Raw genomic sequence first — 22,973 nt, forward strand, 5'->3', positions numbered from 1 at the left:
ATAAGACTGATGAAGTTCACACTGTGTAAGGCAGCATTCACACGAACGTATGGGGGACATATATACGGCCAACGTATATACGGCGTATATACATCCCCCATACATTTCAATGGCTTCTCCGCGCCGAATGGGAGCGGTACAGTGCAGCACACGTGCGGCACTGTACCATTCCGTAGAAAGATAGGACATGTCCTATCTTCCTACAGAATACGGAGCCGGCGCCTGCTCTCCCCTGCTCCTCTCCCCATCGCCAATGTATGCCCACCGTATAACAATAAAATTGTGTGAATGTAGCCTTAATGTATGGTGCTTTATGTACTGTGTAATGATTACACACAAAGCACCTTACATGCACACGAGCGTAGGGGTACGTATGTACGGTCATACATCCCCCATAGGTCGGTAATGGGTGCACAAGCAATACGGTACCGCACAGGGAAAAGATAGGACAAGTCCTATCTTTACCCGTGTTACGGCGCTGTGCATTCCTATGGAGAGGGGTCACCCCTCCTCCTCTCCATGGTGTCGAACTTATGCCCACCGATACGTTCGCCATGATGGAGAGGAGTGGTGACCCCTCTCCATTGTGATGCACGACGCCGTAACACGGGGAAAGATAGGACTTGCCCTATCTTTTCCCCGTGTACGGAGTGGTATGGCACTTGGGGGGGGGGGGGGGGGCTATGTACGACCAGTGGGGGGCGTATGTACGGCCACAAGCTTGTGGCCATATGTATACATCCCCCTATGGTCGTGTGAATACAGTATTGTGTGTAGATTGTGTGTGTGTATTTATGCATACATTATGAACCTTATTATACTTTCAGGATGCCTCGGATTCTTCTGTCCTTCTCTAATAGCTGCAGGAAGCTTCTCTAAGATCACACGTTAGAAGTGTAATCCAGCAAAGTCCGGCGCTTGCTGACGTCATCAGTGGGCGGACGCAGCAAGCACCGGACCCAAGTATTGAAAAGATATCGTCTGTGGTGTGGGGGGCGTTCCCCGCACCCCTTAGTAGCCGGACGAATGAAGGCATCCGTCTGCACATGCGCGCATGCATTCAGCATGGAACGCACGTCCATAATGGCGTGCGTTCCAGCTGAATAGCGCTGCAGATAACATAGCGCGGCTTCTCAGCGCGGCTTCTCAGCGCCTAAAGCCATCGGAAATATGAATATTAAAATGCATATTAAAATATAGCATTTTAATATTCGCCTCAGGCAGCAAATATGCTAGAATCGGCCCTGGTCCATGCCCCACTATTGCTTGTATCAGTGTTCACTCTTGTCTAGTTACAAAAGTTACTGAAACTGAAACTTTTCTGGTAATTGAATACCTTTTACTGAACTTTTACTGAAACTTTTCTTGTAATTGAATAAACCTTCACATATTAATGTATGTATATTATTCAGCCTCTTAGCTACAAGCTCCACACTTGCCTGTGTGGGTGTGTCTAAGGTTTTATGGTCTTATTGGTCAGCAGCACATGCTTATGATGATGTCACAGGAGGCAGGTCCCGCCTTCCATCTTCCTTATTGTAGTTATTTTCAGAGCTGGAAACCATGGTTGCTATTGGCCAAAAAAGGTACTGAATGGGGACTGAGTGGCAAAATGCTTTGAGGAATAATTCCAAAGGACACCTGGAGCAGAACTATGGTATTTAGTTTTTAGTTATATTGCTCAGAATTACCCTTTAAGTCCAAATTTCCATAAAATTGTGGTTTCCAGTGATCAAATGCTGACAGTGTGACCTGCACTGTCCAGACTGGAGAGACCTTTTTATTTCCATCTCAGAAGACTGTATGTAATTAAAAGAAAATACATCTAGGAGACAATTGAAGCATGATGAGAAAAACTGATCCCCATTGATCTGATGTACGTACTTTGCCTTTAAAACATGTATGCTCTACAAGTAATGGGAATAAAAGAATCATGCTCCACCCCAATAAATATATTACACATTAGCTTTAAACTTACCCTTTCATGCAGAATATTGTAAAAGGAGCCGTACGTGACCCGCTCAAACACCAGATGTTTTCTCTCCAGGGAAGGAGATGTAGACAGGGCTAACAGCTGAAGAATCAGAGGATGCTGCAAGTAACTGTCAAGCACAAGAATCCATTATTACAGCAGGGAGAGATTTGTAAAGCCACAGCAGATACATCATGAGGCGTAGACCTCATGATGTATCTTCTGGCGCGCTGCGTTGACGGGCAGGTCCGACCTGGCATAGTTTTGAGTAAAAACCTGCAAAAATTCAGCTGTGAATGTTTGCAGGTTTTTAGAAAGCCCCCAGGCAAGGGGTAGGAACACCCTGTGCCCACCCACTCTGCAGGCAGCCATGCCCCTATTGTCCCCTCTGTGCACACATAGGGTGCAGGTGGCGTAGTCAAGATAATCTCAATTTCTTGCATTGCGCAAAAATGTGCAATTATTTCAGTGCTTTGACGCCAGAAAACTGGCATAAAAAAGGGATAAATGTCACATCTATTATTTTCTATTAGTTTACATAATATTATACAACTGCCATTTGTCTCAGAATATATAGTATAGAGAGGCTGGACGCGAACGTTAATCACCCTTTATTGCCAAGTGAGAAAATCTCCTGCAAGATTCACATATAAACAGGCATTTTCTGAATCTGAAAAGACGACCATAAGATATGGATATCATCCATTTCTCATAAACCACATTTTAGGCAGGAAAAGTCTTAGGTAATATTAAACTTTGGAAAAAACTTAATAAACTTTAATAAAAACGTTTATTAAAGTATTTGTACCAGTTTTCTATCTGACTTTGCAATAGAAAGAATGTGCAAACTGCTTGTACATGAATTTATAAAGTGTCTGCGCCAGTTTTGTGTCGCGACTGCACTGTGTTCCAAAACCATCAAGTTAGTGCTTAGTCAGACACAATTCAGTCTGACGTGAGCCACAATTCTGCAACACTAACAAAGTGCAACAAAAAAGTGGTGCCCCAGATTCATGAAGAACGTGCACCACAATTCATGAACCTTGGCCATCTGCACATTACACAGGCACTGTTTTTGATATTTGTGGACCAATGTGTTATAAAAGAAAATAATTGATCTCATCAAGACATTCTTTATTCCCTCGTATGTGAACGCCCATAGGCTTAACATAACCAGGACACTTCTGAGGTGCCACCAATGAATTTTTAACTTTTGTGTAATAATCAGATATAAGAAAATAACAGAAATAAGATATTTTATCAGAACTAGGGGCCATCAGTACATTCAGTCCTTCAGACTCCTCTTTGACTAGCACGACAAAAAACATGTTCTATGAAAAGGGGGCATGGCTCCAAAGCAAAAAAGTCGGTGCGTCCTGACAGAATTTTGTCCAATTTTCTGGCATATAATAAGCCAACTAACAGGAGGTGCAAAGTATGACTAGACAGACTTAAAGGGAACCTGTCATCAAGAACAGTCACAATAAACCTTACTCGACCGCCACTGTGCCTTTGTTGAAAAGTGCAATAGAGACAATCCCAGCTCAAATCTGGCTCCTCCCACCGGTAAAATTGTTTCACAAGCTTTTTCTGCTTTTGTCTATGTTTGCTTCATCCTCCGTCAGTTGGCTCGGCCTATATCCGCTTGGCTCCACCCAGTTCAGCAGTTTCCTACCTAAATACACCATGCAGTGATAGGGACAGCATTCTGGTAAGGACAGGAATTGAACAGGGAGAGGACTTCCTATCTTCTCAGGCCGAGATACAAAGGGACACTGAGCTGTCAATCAGCTGAGGGAGGCAGGATTCAATGTCAATGGAGAAAGCATGATTCAGAATTTGACTCTGTGTCTACTGATTTACATATCAGAAAAATGGCTCTAATTAAGGTACAGGGCCTCTGCCAGATACTTTTAGGTGCCAGGACTTTTAACCCTTAAACAGCAGGTATTCCTGCTATGAGGGGTAAAATTCTGGTGACAAGTCTATAAACTACTACAGATTTATCATCCAGCACCACACTCTAACTCTGCACTGTTTTACCTTATGACACCTTCCATAGATCTGCCCCTATGTATCCTAGGCTAGAAGACAGACGTTGACCAGCTATACTCATTCCAACCACAGACTAAAGCCAGATGCTTGTAAGCAGAGCTAAGCTAAACTTCCGACTCCAACTATGACTGCTCAATTTCCCTAACTTTGAAAAAACTGCTATGTGTTCTCCAGTATTGTTATCTGCTAAGGGATCTCCAGTATTATTTGTGTGCTCTGGGGGTCTCCAGGATAATTACTGTCTATACTGGAGACCTCTCCATTATTATCATTCACTGGTATGGGGTCTTCACCGCTCTTATTATCTTCTCTGGGCGCTGCACCATTACTCTGACTACAACTCTGAATGCAGTATTTGGTTTCTAGGGTGGTATTTATTAATGTACTCTAGTATTTATAATTTCTGGGTTGGCATTTTGTTCTGTACTATGCATCTAGAGTTCTGGTTACTGTTGTGGCTCCTTTAGGTTGAGCAGTATGACAGTATGGACCTTGGACCGAGAAATATTGCTCACCCCTGCTCACCCCTTAAATCCTAAAATCACAAATAGGATTACATTAGTAGACATTTAAATTAATTTCATAATTTTTAGAATTTATTATATATTTGTCAGTCGGTCCATTTTATCACAACATTGACTCAAGACTGTCACCGACTCCACAGCCCTGCTTTTATCTCAAAGGAATGGGAAAAGGAAAGGTATAAAATACATGGCATACCTCATCTTCTCCTCTTCTGCTATAAGAAGATCTGCGTAGCATTCATGATGAGCTGTGTCACTTAACCCCTTGCATGTAACTTCTGTACTTCCCCACAGAAAACTGGAAGGGTAGATAAGAGTTTTCAAAACATCATGGATTTATACCATATTTAACAATGTTAGTTTAACTAAACAAAAAATGATTTTGAATGGGTAAGGAGACATCATTATCATTGTGGACATGATTGATTTATTTTACATTCTGGTAGTCTTGTACCATATAAAAGCCATGGTTGTATGGGGCTCCCTATTCTGCATCAAATGCACAGCAAAAACCATTCTGTTGTCATTTCTACCAATAAACCATGTATTGATCATCCTAATATTAAAAATGTATTGTATAGGTTGTTAGTATGGTAGTTAGTCAGGACCAAATAAATGCCCCCATTAATATAATGTCCAGCACAGTGTCTCCAATAATATAATGTCCAGCACAGTGCCTCAATAATATAATGTCCAGCACAGTGCCTCAATAATATAATGTCCAGCACAGTGTCTCCAATAATATAATGTCCAGCACAGTGTCTCCAATAATATAATGTCCAGCACAGTGCCTCAATAATATAATGTCCAGCACAGTGCCTCAATAATATAATGTCCAGCACAGTGCCTCAATAATATAATGTCCAGCACAGTGCCTCAATAATATAATGTCCAGCACAGTGCCTCAATAATATAATGTCCAGCACAGTGCCTCAATAATATAATGTCCAGCACAGTGCCTCCAATAATATAATGTCCAGCGCAGTGCCTCAATAATATAATGTCCAGCTCAGTGCCTCCAATAATATAATGTCCAGCACAGTGCCTCAATAATATAATGTCCAGCACAGTGCCTCCAATAATATAATGTCCAGCACAGTGCCTCAATAATATAATGTCCAGCACAGTGTCTCCAATAATATAATGTCCAGCACAGTGTCTCCAATAATATCATGTCCAGCACAGTGCCTCCAATAATATAATGTCCAGCACAGTGCCTCCAATAATATAATGTCCAGCACAGTGTCTCCAATAATATAATGTCCAGCACAGTGTCTCCAATAATATAATGTCCAGCACAGTGTCTCCAATAATATAATGTCCAGCACAGTGTCTCCAATAATATAATGTCCAGCACAGTGTCTCCAATAATATAATGTCCAGCACAGTGCCTCAATAATATCATGTCCAGCACAGTGCCTCCAATAATATAATGTCCAGCACAGTGCCTCCAATAATATAATGTCCAGCACAGTGTCTCCAATAATATAATGTCCAGCACAGTGTCTCCAATAATATAATGTCCAGCACAGTGTCTCCAATAATATAATGTCCAGCACAGTGCCTCAATAATATAATGTCCAGCACAGTGCCTCAATAATATAATGTCCAGCACAGTGTCTCCAATAATATAATGTCCAGCACAGTGTCTCCAATAATATAATGTCCAGCACAGTGTCTCCAATAATATAATGTCCAGCACAGTGCCTCAATAATATAATGTCCAGCACAGTGCCTCAATAATATAATGTCGAGCACAGTGTCTCCAATAATATAATGTCCAGCACAGTGCCTCAATAATATAATGTCCAGCACAGTGTCTCCAATAATATCATGTCCAGCACAGTGCCTCAATAATATAATGTCTAGCACAGTGCCTCCAATAATATAATGTCCAGCACAGTGCCTCAATAATATAATGTCCAGCTCAGTGCCTCCAATAATATAATGTCCAGCACAGTGCCTCAATAATATAATGTCCAGCACAGTGCCTCAATAATATAATGTCCAGCACAGTGTCTCCAATAATATAATGTCCAGCACAGTGCCTCAATAATATAATGTCCAGCACAGTGTCTCCAATAATATCATGTCCAGCACAGTGCCTCAATAATATAATGTCTAGCACAGTGCCTCCAATAATATAATGTCCAGCACAGTGCCTCAATAATATAATGTCCAGCACAGTGTCTCCAATAATATAATGTCCAGCACAGTGCCTCCAATAATATAATGTCCAGCACAGTGCCTCCAATAATATAATGTCCAGCACAGTGCCTCCAATAATATAATGTCCAGCACAGTGTCTCCAATAATATAATGTCCAGCACAGTGTCTCCAATAATATAATGTCCAGCACAGTGTCTCCAATAATATAATGTCCAGCACAGTGCCTCAATAATATAATGTCCAGCACAGTGTCTCCAATAATATAATGTCCAGCACAGTGCCTCCAATAATATAATGTCCAGCACAGTGCCTCCAATGATATAATGTCCAGCACAGTGCCTCCAATGATATATTGTCCAGCACAGTGCCTCCAATGATATATTGTCCAGCACAGTGTCTCCAATAATATAATGTCCAGCACAGTGCCTCCAATAATATAATGTCCAGCACAGTGTCTCCAATAATATAATGTCCAGCACAGTGTCTCCAATAATATAATGTCCAGCACAGTGTCTCCAATAATATAATGTCCAGCACAGTGTCTCCAATGATATAATGTCCAGCACAGTGCCTCCAATGATATAATGTCCAGCACAGTGCCTCCAATGATATAATGTCCAGCACAGTGCCTCCAATGATATAATGTCCAGCACAGTGCCTCCAATGATATAATGTCCAGCACAGTGCCTCCAATGATATATTGTCCAGCACAGTGCCTCAATAATATAATGTCCAGCATAGTGCCTCCAATAATATAATGTCCAGCACAGTGCCTCCAATAATATATTGTCCAGCACAGTGCCTCCAATAATATAATGCCCAGCACAGTGACTCCAATAATATAATGCCCAGCATAGTGCCTCCAATAATATAATGTCCAGCACAGTGCCTCCAATAATATAATGTCCAGCACAGTGTCTCCAATAATATAATGTCCAGCAGAGAGCCTCCAATAATATAATGTCCAGCACAGTGTCTCCAATAATATAATGTCCAGCAGAGAGCCCCCTTAAAAAAATTAACTTAGTACTTACCCTCCGACACTAACCCCGGCATCCTCTTCTTTCCGCAGCAAGTCTTCGGGTTCCACTGCCACGTCATAGCTTCTGTGCCGGCAGATCGCATAGACGTGCATCTGCGGCCCGGCCGGGAACCTGAACACTTGCTGCAGGGAGAAGAGGATGCTGGGGGTCATAGACGGAGGGTGAGTACTAACTTTTATAAACCCAGGTATATGTCGGGTGGGGCTTTTTCTCTTATAAGTTTTGTATTCTAAATACTATGTATTTGTACTTTTTATTTTATTTTTTTAACATTACTTTTTATTTCACTTTTTTTGAAGGGATTTTGAATTTATCTGCATTAACAAGTTAATAAATAATATGATAATTCTTGTCCTTCATTGGACCTTGGGCTACATGCCCAATACTAGTTATGGGCTACTATTGCATCATTGCATTTTCTGTGACAATATCAATGGAAATACAGGACACTCCCTAAGTATGGCATACAAAGGTTGAAAGGTGTCAATCAAGGTTACATTATAGCTATGTGTAACTTCCAGGGCCTCACAACTGTAAATCCACTCCTGGCTTTGGTTCAAAGAACTGCAGCGAAATCCATACTAAAAAAAAGAACTCCATCTGTGTCTTCAGCCTAAAGGCTCACTATGTTCTCATTGTGATTCATAATAACTTAAAGGAAACCTGTCACCCGGGACCTCATGTTCACTAAAGACAGGTTACAGAAGCCCATTACACCTGCAGTGCAAATATGCCTTTCTACTTTCTCTGAACATTTGCATTAGAATATAATTGTGTATTATAACTTACCTGGCCCCCTGACAGAATCCTCTGTGTAGTCCCAGGGGTTGGGATTTGGTTTGGATGCATTTCAAAATACAACATGTGACATGTCTGTGCTGCAGACCACTCAGCTCTGAGCCCCCACCTTTGTGCACCCTTCCACACTGATGGCAGCTCATCACTGCTGTGAGCTCTGAAGAAGCAGGAGAGAGGAACTGTACAAGAGCACAAAGGTGGGGGCCAAGAGCTGAGCAGTTTGCAGCACAGACAAGTCACATGTTGTTTTTTAAAATGCATCCAAACCAAAGCCCAAACCCTGGGACTACACAGAGTATTCTGCCAGGGGGCAAAGTAAGTTATAACACACAATTATATTGGAATGCAAATGCATAGAGAGAGAGAAAGCAGAAATGTATATTTGCAATGCAGCTGTAATGCAGCTGTAACCTGTCTTCAGTGAAAATGAGGTCCCTGGTTCCCTTTAACCAAATATTAATGAAAGATCCACTAGTGATGGAACAACCAGGCAGCCACCTACAGACATAGGGGCAGATTTATCAAGCTGTCTAAAATTTAGAATGTTCTTAGTTGCCCATGGTAACCAATTACAGCTTACTCTCATTTTACCAATGGTCATGAATATTTTAAAAGGGAGCTGTGATTAGTTACCATGGGCAACTAAGAACATTCTGACTATTAGACAGCTTGATAAATCTGCCTCATAGTATAGTACCTCAACCAAAAAATATTCAGTTTATAATATACATCATATATATATATATCATTTTCAACCCAACTCTTAAAATGAAAGCTAGAATCTCATTTGTGATACTTTTATACATTACCCTCAGAGCCCTGCTTATTTTTATCCCTGAAAAACCCTAAAATCTCCCCACCTGGCTGTACCGAGAAAGCTGCAATATGGTAGAGGGCTGCTGAAGGTTGTGTTCTGACTTTCTCCAGGATGTAAAACAAAAAGAAGAAATGAAAACCCTCATAGAAACTTCAAAAATTTTCAAACGGTTAGGTAAGTAATAAGGAACAAGTGAGGTTCTTACTGTGTCATTGTCATAAATGGTCCAGCAGCATAACAGAAGGTTGGCTTGCTTTCCTCCCGTACAAGACTTTTAATTTCAATAAACGGGAATGTTAACAAAAATCCAGCTTGACCATTATCCCTTATGCAAAACTGAAAGTGAGCAGAAAAAATGTTACAGGAAATATCCAGCATATCTAAAAATGCTGAAAAAAACATTTTGAATGCTGTACAATCAATAAGTGGGGTTCACATAACAACACATAATGACACACTGCTAACTCCCCTATTACACACTGTCACCTGTACTATATCTCAGCTATAACACACAGTCAGCTGTGCTATAACTCCTTCCCCTGCTATAAAGACCTTATCTTTCCTTATCTTTGTAGCGTCTCTGCACGCTGCTGTTGGCAGGAAGTGTCTGTGTGTGAGCTCATCTGGTAATGGAGGGGCAGATAGCACACTGCATCCTACAGACAGGAGTAGCTATTCATGAGACGAATCTGTCCTGTGCGACAATAGAAGGTTTACAGGCGCAACCAAAATTGTGTACACCAGGACTGATAGAGACAGGTTGGAATTAAATCAGTGAAATGCTGCATTTTTGTTAATAATAATGAATGAGAGAATATGTTATTTTGTTATCCGGAGTATATTTAACCCCTTAACGCTCTGCGCCGTAGCTCTATGGCGCAGAGGTATAAGGGATGTATGAAGAGGGCTCACGGGCTGAGTCCTCTTCATACAGAGGTGGGGGTTTTTGCATTTTGCACAAAACCCCCACCGCTAATAACCGCGGTCGGTGCTTGCACCGATCGCGGCTATTAACCCTCTAAACGCCGCCCGCGACTTTGCGCCGCCATCTTTTTTTCGATCGCCACGCCGCCGAACGTCATCGGGGGGCGGCGATCGGTTACCATGGTAGCCTCGGGTCTTCTTTTGACACGAGGCTACATGGTTTATGCAGGTTCGTTACAATGAGCCAGTGGCTCATTGTAATGTATGACCTGCAAAAACGCCATATATTGCAATACTGTAGTATTGCAGTATATGGTAGGAGCGATCTGACCATCTAGGGTTAATGTACCCTAGATGGTCTAAAAAATAGTGAAAAAAAAAAGAAAAAAAAAAGTTTAAAAAATAAAAAAAATTAATAAAATATTAAAAGTTCAAATCACCCCCCTTTCCCTAGAACGGATATAAAACATAACAAACAGTAAAAATCACAGACATATTAGGTATCGCCGCGTCCCAAAATGCCCGATCTATCAAAATATAAAAAAGGTTACGGCCGGCGGTGACCTCCGAGGCGGGAAATGGCGCCCAAATGTCCGAAATGCGACTTTTATACCTTTTTACATAACATAAAAAATGAAATAAAAAATGATCAAAATGTCGCACAGACCTCAAAATGGTAGCAATGAAAACGTCGACTCATTTCGCAAAAAATGACCCCTCACACATTTCCGTGCGCCAAAGTATGAAAAAGTTATTAGCGTCAGAAGATGGCAAAAAAATTTTTTTCTTTTTTGTACACATTCGTTTAATTTTTGAAAATGTATTAAAACACAATAAAACCTGTATAAATTTGGTATCCCCGCGATCGCACCGAACCAAAGAATAAAGTAGGCGTGTTATTTGGAGCGAAGAGTGAAAGTCGTAAAACTGAGCCCACAAGAACGTGACGCACGTGCGGTTTTTTTTCAATTTTTCCACATTTGGAATTTTTTTTCAGCTTCGCAGTACACGGCATGTTAAAATAAATAACATTACGGGAAAGTAAAATTTGTTACGCACAAAATAAGCCCTCACACAGGTCTGTACACGTAAAAATGAAAAAGTTATGGATTTTTGAAGTTGGAGAGCGAGAAATTAGCCGAAAAACCCTCCGTCCTTAAGGGGTTAAGAACCCTGTCTTCATGGGAATACCCCTCTAAGGACGCAGCCATTTTTTTAAATAAAGGCTCAGCCTCCTTTTTTGTAATCTGGCATGCATCGCATTATATGGTTAGAACTTTTGAACATTTTAAGTTATAAAAGTGATTTTGAGATTGTTTTTTTTTCCATCATATGTTGTACTTCCCATTAGTGGTTAATTCTGTTTAATAAGTTTTGCGATTGTTTATAAAAAAAAAAATGGAAAAATTGTGAAATTTTTGAAGATAATTTATAAAAATTATCTTGTTTTCAGACAGTATAACATCCCAAATTACTTACTAACAAACATTTCCCATATGTCTGCTTTTAGCTTTCATAATTTTTGAAATGTCTGGATATTTGATTTTGATCTCAATTTTCCAAATTTTCTATGAGATTTCAGAACTGTCTTTTTGGGGGAAATTTGTGTCTTTGATTAACTTTGAAATATATCATATAAGAAACCCTCACACTATTAGAAACAGCTTTTAGGAAGATTGTTAACCCTTTGTTGTCATCTGGGGTGTGATGTGGGGGCTTATTTTATGCAGGATAAGACGCATTTTTCAGCGATACTATTTTGGGGTGGCTATGCCCTATTGCTGAAATTGTTTTAACTTTTTGTGGGGGGGGGGGGGGTGTAGAAAAAACATCTATTCTGTGAAAGATTTATTACTTTTATGTTTTGGTGTTCACCGTATACACCAAGTAAAAATGTTATATTTATTCTATGGGTCAGTGCGATTACGGCAATACTAAATTTCTATATTTTTGCTTACGTTTTACTAATTTTGTAGAATAAAACCTAATGTGTAATCTATAACTTTTTCCATTGCCATTTTCCAAGAGGCATAACTCTTTGAATTTTTTGTCTATAGAGCTGATTGAGAGTTTGTTTATTGCGGAACATGTTGTACACAAGGACCATTTTTGTGTAGATACTTTTTTCACTTTTTATTGCATTTTGTTTGGGACAAGATAAGTAAAATCATAATTTTTGGTGTTTTGTTTTATTTATTTTTTTTACGCCGTTCATTGTGCGGGTTTAATAACAATTTAGTTTTATTGAATGGGTCATTACAGAAATAGCAATACTTTATATGTGGGGTTTGTATGGTGATTTTCACTTTTTTATGTGAATTTTACATGTATCAGGGTTTTGAGGGTATTTTTATGTGTTTATTCGTTATTTTATTTTAAAACAATTTTTGCCCCCCAAAACTGTGGGGCATGAACATGTAATCATTTGATTGCATGTTAATTATAATACCCTGCAATATTGACATTTTTCCCTAGCTCGTTCCCTCTTTGGGTCAAGGACTCTTTCGATGCCATAAAAACAGAAGCTTTTTGTTTCTCTGTTATACATGCTTAGTAGCTCTAGAAATACCTGTTTTTTTTTTTTTGCTGATGTTAGATAAATGTTCTGCTGTGACATTAAAGCAAGTATACGATATAACCTGGGATGGGGGGAGCGGGAATACCAACTCCAAAACCCCAATATCATGCAGCAAGGCAGGAAAAAAAAGGAGAAAGAAGGCGCAAATATTGTGTAATAACATCAGACAATATAATGGGTATACTGGTATGAGACCCTCACCTGGAATCAGATGATAAAGGCTGTGGCAGGGTGGCTGCCACTAGAGAAGCTTTTGGGCATAAAATGTGCATTTTGCCTTATGAAAAGCTGAGTAGAAGACAGACCTGGAAAAGTTGGGTCTGTCTAATTAAGTTGATTAGTTTTCAGCTGGAGGGGCTGCACTAATACATGGGGCAGACTTCACACTGGGCTCCACCCTGGGGAAGAGACAGGCTACGGCAAAGGCCTGTGGAGCGGTGGCAGTGAACTGTTACTGTGTTTTGGGGTGGCTGGCAGTAGGCCAGCACCTGGTGAGGTAGGGAACCTCGATGTTTAGTTAGTGCCGGAGAGGCTTAGGTATTATTTTTATGTTTTGAGTTTGTGTACTGCCAAATAAAGCTGGCTGAGGCCAGTTTTAACCTTACTCACATTGTGTGACCAGGGACCAGGATCCTGGGACAATGTGGAAAATGTATATACCAAACCCGAAGGAGTAGTCAGAGTGGCGCTATTCTTTCCAAAGTTAGGAAAGAATCCGTTTTATTGACAAACAAAGGACGCAACACGTTTCAGCCCCAAACTGGAGCTTTCATCAGGCATAACATGTGATAAACATTAGCAGCATTAAATCCACTCCGAGTTAAAACAAGTGTTATATTTATAAGGCATTAAGGTTTTCATGAATAAAGATTGGTGCTAGTGTGCATTGTCAACCAGTGACAACTAGTCACTTCTGTGGGACTTTAGCTATGTCCTGCAGCCCTACAGAAGCAAATGGAGTGCTGGTTGAGGTAGAAAAGGGGTTTTCCCATGAAAGAAAATTCTCAAATTTCAATTCTCATAGTTATAATTACACAATAAAGATAATTTTTAACTTTATTTTTACTGTACAATTTTACTCAGTTTTATTGCTGTTTTAGCTCCTATCACTCACAGTGATGGTCAGTGTAAGATTCCAGGGTGTGGACGGGTACTCTCTAATCAGACACATTATGATCCTTCTAGTTCTGTGAGCTGACAATGTGGTTACATTATCAGTCACGGGTGCTCCGGCGACCAATATTGCGGGTCACGGGCTCACCCGTGCTTTTCGCCCCCTGCTAGCGCGCCGCCAGTGCTTCTTACCGCTCCTGGCTCAGTCCATTTTGGCCGTGCGTGCCAGTTCCTGACTCCTAAGGCGTGCGCGCGCAGGCTTCAGAAGATTTAAAGGGCCAGCACGCCGTTAATTGGCGCTGGCCATTTCCTGGAAAACTATTTAAGTCTGCCTCTTCCTGCAAGCCCTGCAGGATCTTCGTGCCTTAGAGAAAGCTGTGTTTGATGCCTTGCGCTATTTCTGCGATTTCCCATTGTGACCCCGGTTCCGTTTCTGACTTCGCTCCTTTGACGTCTGCCCTGACCTGTTGCTACATATCCGACTTTGATCCTGTGCTGCCCGTCCTGACCTTCTGCCTGTCCCTGACTATGAGATTGCCTGCCGTTTCTGTACCTCGACCTTGGCTGCCACTGCGAGAGAAATTGAGTATCAAACTTTGTGGAGCATTTGGTATGTTACCCTCAGAGAATGGAGTACATTTTTTGAAAAACACATTCATTTATCCAAAAAAAAATTTAAATTGCACACGATGTTGTTTTAACCCCTGTAAAACTATTAAAAGGTTAACAAACTTCATAAAAGTTGCTTTACATACGTTGAGGAGTGTAGTTTCTATAATGTGGCAATTTATGGGGTTTTAGCAAGTTCAAAGCCCCATAACATCCTACAACAATGAGAGGATGCATAAAAAACCATGAAGACATGAGGCAGACATTCGGTAAATGTTAGTTATCAAGTTTTTACTGTTATGATTCTGTGTGGAAAAAGTAGAACAAGTTGAATTTAGAAAATTGCGAATTTTGCAGAATTTTCTCCAAATATCCGTTTTTTTTTTCATAAATAAACACAAAACATACAACCAAAATTTTTCAACTAAGGCTACATTCACACTGCCATATGGGGACGGGAGTAGCAGCACACGTGCAACACCATACCGCTCTGTATCTGAGTCGCCATGCCCCATATATTCCTATGGAGAGGGGCAGGGGTTCTCTCCCCAGCAATGCCATGTTCTCCTCTCCCCAGCAATGCCATGTGCCCGCCGTGCTATGGTACGGCGGGCAACGGCAGCGTGAATGTTGCCTAACATGAAGTATAAGGTGTCACAAGAAAACAGTTTCAAAGTCTCTTGGAAATGTAAGGCCCCTTCTACACTGGCGTTTTTCACGCGCGAGTTCTGCGCGTGCATTTGACGCGCAGAACTTGCATTGCACTCTGTCCCATTGTATTCAATGGGTCTTTCTTCATTTGCGTTGTTTTGCACGCGCGTGCTTGCTTTCGTTTGCACGCGCGTGCTTGCGTTCGTTTGCACGCGCGTCAAAATCGCAGCATGCTCTATTTTTGCGATTCACGCGCATTTTTCACGCCCCATTCAAGTCTATGGGGACGTATCAAAAACGCATTGCACTCGCAAACATTGCAAGTGCAATGCGAGTGCAATGCGTTTTAAACGTAAGGGTTGCTAGGTGACCAGTATAACAGTATTTCCCCTGCTCGCGAACGATCATTTAATTAAAAAAACACAATGAAGAACAGTGAAGAATAGAATAAAAACAGTGAACACAGTGAACACAGTGAACACAGGATCATTTAAGATAAAAACACAGTGCAGAACACAGTGCAGAATAGATTACAGATGTTCGGCACATCTGCTTACTTGTCGGGAGATACGCGCGGAGCGGTGCGAACAAAATAGCATGTGAAGAACAATATATATGTGTGAAGAAGACATTGCAGATGTATGGAAACATCTGCAATGTGTTCTTTACACACATATATATTGTTCTTCACATGCTATTTTGTTCGCACCCTTGTTCGCACCGCTCCGCGCGTATCTCCCGACAAGTAAGCAGATGTGCCGAACATCTGTAATCTATTCTGCACTGTGTTCTGCACTGTGTTTTTATCTTAAATGATCCTGTGTTCACTGTGTTCACTGTTTTTATTCTATTCTTCACTGTTCTTCACATCTGCTAACTTGTCGGGAGATAATATACGCGCGCGGAACAGTGAAGAATAGATCGCAGATGTTTGCAACTTATCAGAAGACATTATTTTTCAATTAAATAAAACACTTTATTCCCGAACCTTGGTCCCTTTGAAAAAGTCCCATTGACTTAAAAAAACGCGCGTGAAAAACGCACCGAAAACGCAAAAAAACGCGAACAAAAATGAAACAAAAACGCAGCAAAAACGTCAGTTTTTCACGCATTGCACCCTGACGTGAAACGCAACGCTAGTGTGCAAGAGGCCTAAAGCGTTCCGAAGTTATAACCACTTATAGTGATCCAGGGCAGATTTGAAAAAATGGGTTGTGTCAGGAAGGTGACAAGTGGCTTCAGCGGTAAGGAGTAACAAACACAATACTCCTGTAGTGCTTTCAGTGATTGTTATTGTACTGTGTTCATTAACAGCCGTACCTGTCCATAGCCAAAGTTGCATGCTTTCTTCAATGAACGATTCTCAGATTTCATGGGTTTTGAGATGTATCTGTTAGCACTTCTGAAAAAAAATGGAAAACATATTAATTGTAGTAAATGTTTATATATTTTTGTTTCACAAAAAGATCAAATTGTGCTTTTATGTCACAATGCTGACAATATAAAATTTGATAGACCATTTGCTGCCTCGTCCAACACATGGCACCATTAGACCAACCTTTTTCATTTTTCCAACCTCAGCAGAAATTTTACTCTACATGCCAGTTGTCCCAGATGTATGTACTGTGACAACTGCTGCTCAGGACTTTGTAAAACCCACCTCTGGAATATCTACCGTATTTTTCGGACTATAAGACGCAGTGGACCATAAGATGCACCTAGGTTTTAGAGGAGGAAAAATAGTGTGCTAAAATATTTAATAAAGTAACAGCATAAAGAAACAAAATGTTAACAATGTAAACATGAAGAGCAGCATGAACAACTTTCATTACTGTCAATTGAAGAGAGACATTAAATTAGGGAAGTCGTTTATTCTTCAGGGAACCCGAAGAAATCTTCATCACTGCTTTCTGAATGTAGAAAGCTGAATTGCTCGCTATCGCTGATCTCACTGTTTTCACACTCTTCATATAGAATACCATTCAGACCCATCCAAGGAATTGCTGATGCCACATTTAAAAGATCTCACAACTGTTTCATCTTTTACTGATTGCCATGCTGATTTCACCCACTTACAGACTTGTGTGATAGTGGGCCTTTTCATTCTTCCAGTCGGTGTCAGGTCATGATTGCCAGCAGCCATCCATTTGTTCCATTGTTCTCGCATGAAAACTTTAAATGGTTTGTTGATAGAAACGTCCAGTGGTTGTAAGTCCCCCAGGAATCACGGCAAGATGAGTCTTCTCATCTTTAAATTTCTTTTTTGAGTCCTAAATTGGTCAAGCACTAATAGTGCAGGTTTTTTCAAAAGTCCTCCAGGACGTTTGGACCACACTTTTTCTATCCATATTTTCATGCCATTTTCGTCCATCCATCCTTTCTCGTGAACATGGACAATGACTCCTCGTGGAATAAACTCTTTTGGCATGTTTTTTCGTTTGAATATCAGCATTGATGGAAGTTTTCACAGTGATAGTTTTAACACCTATAACATCAACAGTTCTATTTGATGGAACATCAAATGTCAAAGGGACTTCATCCATATTCCCAATCTGGCCTACTTCAAAGCCCGTTTTCTTCCTTTGACCAAGTACAAATTTGTGAAAAGACACAATCTTAGACTCATATTCTTTAGGCATTTTTTGAGCAATTCTAGTCTTGGTGCGCATAGCAAGACCACATCTCTTCATAAATCTGTAGCACCATGATGGTGATCCAGTGAAGTCCTCAGCGGCAAGTCGTTTAGCTTCGTATATTATCATTTTGGTAGAAACAGAAAAGCCATTGTTCATGTGATGTGTGATCCACTCTTTTATGTCCACTTCTAACTGTGGCCTTTTTGCTGCATGCCCAAGTAAACAGTGTTTTGATTTATCTGCTTTTTGCAGCTGATCCTCCTGTTTCCTCCACTCTCGTATCATTTTTTCAGTTGGAGGTGGCCCAAAAAGTCTCTCCGCTGCTCTGTTTCCATGCTCTTTGGCATATCTAACTACCTCCAGTTTAAAAGGAATTTTATACGCTAGCCTTTTCTGTTTTGACATCTTTTCAAAATTGGATGCAGTAGGGAACTACGCAGATTTTCTGTAACAAAAGTACAGTACATCAGCACTGTGTCATAATTCAAGACTGTAAATAAGAAAATCAGTGGATGATGGCATGTGGGGATATCTTGGGGCATATTTAACAATCTGCTTACTGCAAAAAACTTAAACATTGGACCACATTTTTTAAAGCCGCTTTGCACTTTAGGACAAATTCACTAAGGTCCTTGTGCCAGTTTTCTTTCAGACTTTGCACATTCTTTTTAGTTCAAATGGTTTACACAGGTATTTAACAAGTGTCTGAGACAAATTTGTGTCGCACGCGACCCTTTTGTGGCGCATTTTCACTAGACATTGTTTGAAACAAATTATAGGGCCTTCACGGTGCTCAGTTGGACCGTGTGTCAGATTTAACATGTAAAGTCAGAAGTGTGTCGCACAACCCTATGTTAAAGGTGCACGAAAAAAAAAAAAAGTGCAGGGAGTGCCAGATTTACGATATGCAAAATGGGTTACTAAAAAGGTTTCACGGCTGCACTATACCCGATGCAACACAAAATTCTGCACTGAAAGGGGTGTCCGATGCATCAGATTGAGCGACACATTTATCATGCAAAGTCCACCAGAATTGTGTTGTGCGCTCTATGTTAAAGGGGTTGTCCGAGTTTTCAAAAAAAACTATATGTGGCCGGGAGCGGGGTGACTAAAACAATAAAGCTGTACTTACCTCCCGGTGCCCTCCGGTATCCAGCGCTGCTGTCGCTCCGGTCCGGGCGCCATGTAAACAAACATGGCCGCCGGAGCAGCGCTGGACTCAGTTCCGGCTGGACGCGACAACCTTCCGGCCCCCATACACAATGCTGTGTATAGGGACGGATAGGCGTACCCGGCCATGGCCGGCCGGAAGCTGAGTCCAGCTCTGCTCCGGCGGCCATATTTGTTTACATGGCGCCCGGACCGGAGCGACAGCAGCGCTGGATACCGGAGGGCACCGGGAGGTAAGTGCATCTTTATTATTTTAGGCAGCCTGCTCCCGGCCACATATATTTTATTTTTTTTTTAAACTCGGACAACCCCTTTAAAGGTATTTTCTATTGGAGCAGTGCAGGGGTACCAGATTCATGAAGAACTAACGCCAGGATTCTGACGCCCCCTGCACTATCCACAGACTAACTCCACCGAATGGAATTGGAAAAAAAAAATTGGTGATAACATTGTCTGATGGGCTATTTTTTTATGGCTTTCACAGTGTTGTCCTAATAACACATTCCATTTATTGTTTGGCTCTTACTTTTTGTGGTACAGATTTGGTGTAATGGATATTTTACAGCAGACAGTAAACCTGTATGGAGTTGGCTCAGCCTATAAGCCATTCTTAAAGGGATGTTTCAATCTCCTGTGTATCTCCTGTGGATATGTCAGAGAAACATGATAGGCGCTTGGAGTACAGAAGTCTGTACAATCCCCCTCATTATGGCCATATGGACAGTTGACCACGCATGCACAGCCACTCTTTTTTCATTTATAAAGGAGCGCCAAAAATAACAGGGTATATAGTTTTTCTATAAACATGAAAAGAGAGTGGCAATGCAAGTGCAGTTGTGCTACATGAAGGGAGTCAGCAGATCCCTGTTCTCAATAAAGATGCTGCCTCTCGACCTGCACTTAACATGTATTTATGACATGTCCTGCAGATACCGTATGTCAAAAATAAAGGATATGGGAAAACCGCCACCTCTTTATCAATACAGGTGGTCCCCTACTTAAGAACACCCGACTTACAGATGACCCTTACTTACAAACGGACCTCTGCTAATTGGTAATTTCCTGTACTTTAGCCTTAAGATACAATATACAGCTGTAACAGTTATCACAGGTGTATACAATTATAAAAGTATACAGTTCCAACTTACATAGAAATTCAACTTAAAAACAAATCTGTAGAACCTATCCTGTACGTCACCCGGACACTGCCTGTACTTTAGGGCACACTTTAGACTGTTCCCTAATAGAGTATCCAATGTAAGGGGGCACCTTATAAGGCTTCATACACATGGCCGTTGGAGGACGTATATGCGGCCGACGTACGGTATACCGTACATCGTATATACGTCCCCCATATGCCGACAATGGGAACACGGTGCCGTACAAAGCAGTGCGGTGCAGCCATGTTTCTGTGAATGAAGCCTAAGGGGACTGTGTAAGGGACTGTGTAGACAGTGTAGGGGATACTTTTATTAAGGGTCATTGTGTGACATTTGGTGACGTTAAAATAGTGTTCTTTGTGTGGGGAGAATTTATGGGGAGACCCCACACTGTTACGTGGTGCTGAAGGATGACTCCCGTGCCGACACTACAAGTGTTCTGTCAGATTCAGCTCTATACAGAACACTTGATGGTCGGGGGGAGTGTTGTTTCTTTGACAAAACACTGATTGACTAAGGCTTGAAAAGCAGCAAGCTCAGCCAACCAGTGTTGGGGGCAGAATAGTCCAGTCAGAATGCACTGCATGCTGCCGCTGCCTTAAGTTGTCATGGGCTGCGCTTACTGCCAATAGCTTTCACTGGCAGAATACAGCCCAACTTCACCTTCCTCCTGTTATGGAGGGTACCACATGTAGGGCAAAGTAGTGCTTAGCTGTGCTGTGCAAAGCGCTGCACTTACTGCCAGCTTTAGCTGGCAGAGCGTAGCCCGATGCCAATTTCCATTCCCTCCTCATTTGGAGGGCTGAGGGGGGGGTGAGGAGCGCAGCGGCACTGGGCAGAGCCGCTGTGCTTAACTTTAAAGGGCTGCGCTTACTGCCAGCTTTTGTTGGCAGAGTGCAGCCCGATGACGACCTCCACTCCCTCCTCAATTGGAGGGCTGATGGGGAGTTAGGAGTGTAAGTGTAAAGGGCTACGCTTACTGCCAGCCGTAGCTGAAGGAGCGCAGCCGAGTGCCGTCCTCCATTCCCTCCTGCAGTGGAGGGCTGAGTTGCGGGTGTGCAGTATGCAGGTCATGCCATGAAGTACGAAGCGCGACCTGCAATTTACACATGCCTACATTCTACATTCGGACTATAAGACGCACCACAGTTTTCCGCATTTTCTGGGGGAAAAAAAGTGCGTCTTATAGTCCAAAAAATACGGTAGGTTTATAATTTGGAATCTGTGGTAAATAATAAGGTGGACATACCTTGGCGACAATAGGTCTATTATAGATGGCCTTTCATTAAGGTCACATGATGCACCAATCTTCATGTGCTTCAAAGGATAAAAGTGAATTAAAGCTTGCATACGAACAGTACACCGATCAATAAATTCAATCATCTGAAATGAAACAATAAATAGAAGCATTAAAAAATGTCCATAAAAAATGAAGGGATTGTTCTAGAACTTCTTTCAATTAGGGCTACACATAGTGAATTCTGCTGGAAACTCTGCAAAATGTTATTCTTCGAGCTACAGCTGTAAAAAAAAAAACACACCAGAAATACAGTGGTTTCTGCTGTATTAGCAGATGTGCTGTGAGCCTTTTGCAAATGCGTTATTAATCGAAGCCTTGTAAGAAATTCAACATAAAACAGAAGTAAAACCTACAGCGCAAATCACTTAGCATCACAGGTTTGAGGTTACGGCAGCAGATAACATTTTATCAAATCCCAGCCCAGTGCTGCTCATGTATATGGCAGCAGGTTATCTTATTCCCAATTCAGGTATTTATTGCATATCCACAGAATGGGGCACATTTACTAAGGGTCCGTGGACCGCATTTCTATTTCCAATTTTGGTACACATGATCAGATTTTGGCGCAATCTTTCATGCGACACAAATGGGGGGGGGGGGGTGGCCGTCAGACAATCCAACTAACCAACCTGACTAAGCGCGGGATTTAAAATTAAAACTCACATACAGCAGGGAAGTGACACATCTTGGTGAATCACGCCAGACTTCATCCTCGTCGGACAATCCGGATCGGGGATCGCGACAGAACCGGGTATGTAAATGTGGCCCAATATGTCTTAAATACCTGGTGCAGGTCCTATGTCTTGAAAATGGAGACTATACGCTTGACCATTTTCATAACTCCCATATACGTGAATGTAGAGTAGCTTTGTACACGCAACAACTCTGAGTGTATACCCTATACCAGTGATGGCGAACCTTTTATAGACCGAGTGCCCAAACTACAACCAAAACCCACTTATTTACCCTGATGTGCCATTTTAAGCAGTAACTTATTGCTACCTGTTCTTCCACTTCTTTAATTGTAACGGCCGTCTGAGGCCACCAATACAGCTGAAAGAAGGTGGGCAAATTCAGACTCTCATTGTAGCTTCTCTCCAGGGTCTCTTTGTTTAGGAAGAATGGTGGGTCCAGCATGAGAACCTCCAAAGATAATGCAGCCCTTTCCTCACCTTCTTACTTTTCAAGCAGTTCCAAACAGTCAATGTAGTGTCGCTGTAAAATAGCGCTGAGCGCAGCATCTCATAAATTGCCTAGGACTGCAGGAAGATCTAATGGATTTGGTCCTGTTTGGTGAACTCTGCCTTAGGCTGATGGCCTGAGTGCCCACAGAAAGGGCTCTGAGTGCCACCTCTGGCACTAGTGCCATAGGTTCGCCATCACTGCCCTATGCTATGAAGTGAGATGTTAGTTGGTCGTATAAAGTCAAGGAGGCGGAGTATTTAACACAGAAA

At 41.5% G+C, this 22,973-nt stretch overlaps 1 protein-coding gene across 3 annotated transcripts in view; it reads right to left on the reverse strand.

The window, feature by feature from the left end:
* The window catches only part of TEX14 (testis expressed 14, intercellular bridge forming factor), a 150,276-nt gene that overhangs the window by 76,578 nt on the left and 50,725 nt on the right, over window positions 1–22,973 (reverse strand). For all 3 annotated transcript variants that reach the window (XM_072136277.1, XM_072136276.1, XM_072136278.1), the window contains 5 exons: window positions 21,469–21,602; window positions 16,574–16,655; window positions 9,584–9,714; window positions 4,748–4,849; window positions 1,979–2,102 (listed from right to left, as the gene is read on the reverse strand). In XM_072136277.1, the coding sequence (XP_071992378.1) occupies window positions 1,979–2,102; window positions 4,748–4,849; window positions 9,584–9,714; window positions 16,574–16,655; window positions 21,469–21,602 (573 nt within the window). The remainder of the gene's footprint in view (window positions 1–1,978; window positions 2,103–4,747; window positions 4,850–9,583; window positions 9,715–16,573; window positions 16,656–21,468; window positions 21,603–22,973) is intronic.

Source organism: Engystomops pustulosus, chromosome 2, assembly GCF_040894005.1.
Source record: "Engystomops pustulosus chromosome 2, aEngPut4.maternal, whole genome shotgun sequence".
NCBI lineage: Eukaryota > Metazoa > Chordata > Amphibia > Anura > Leptodactylidae > Engystomops > Engystomops pustulosus.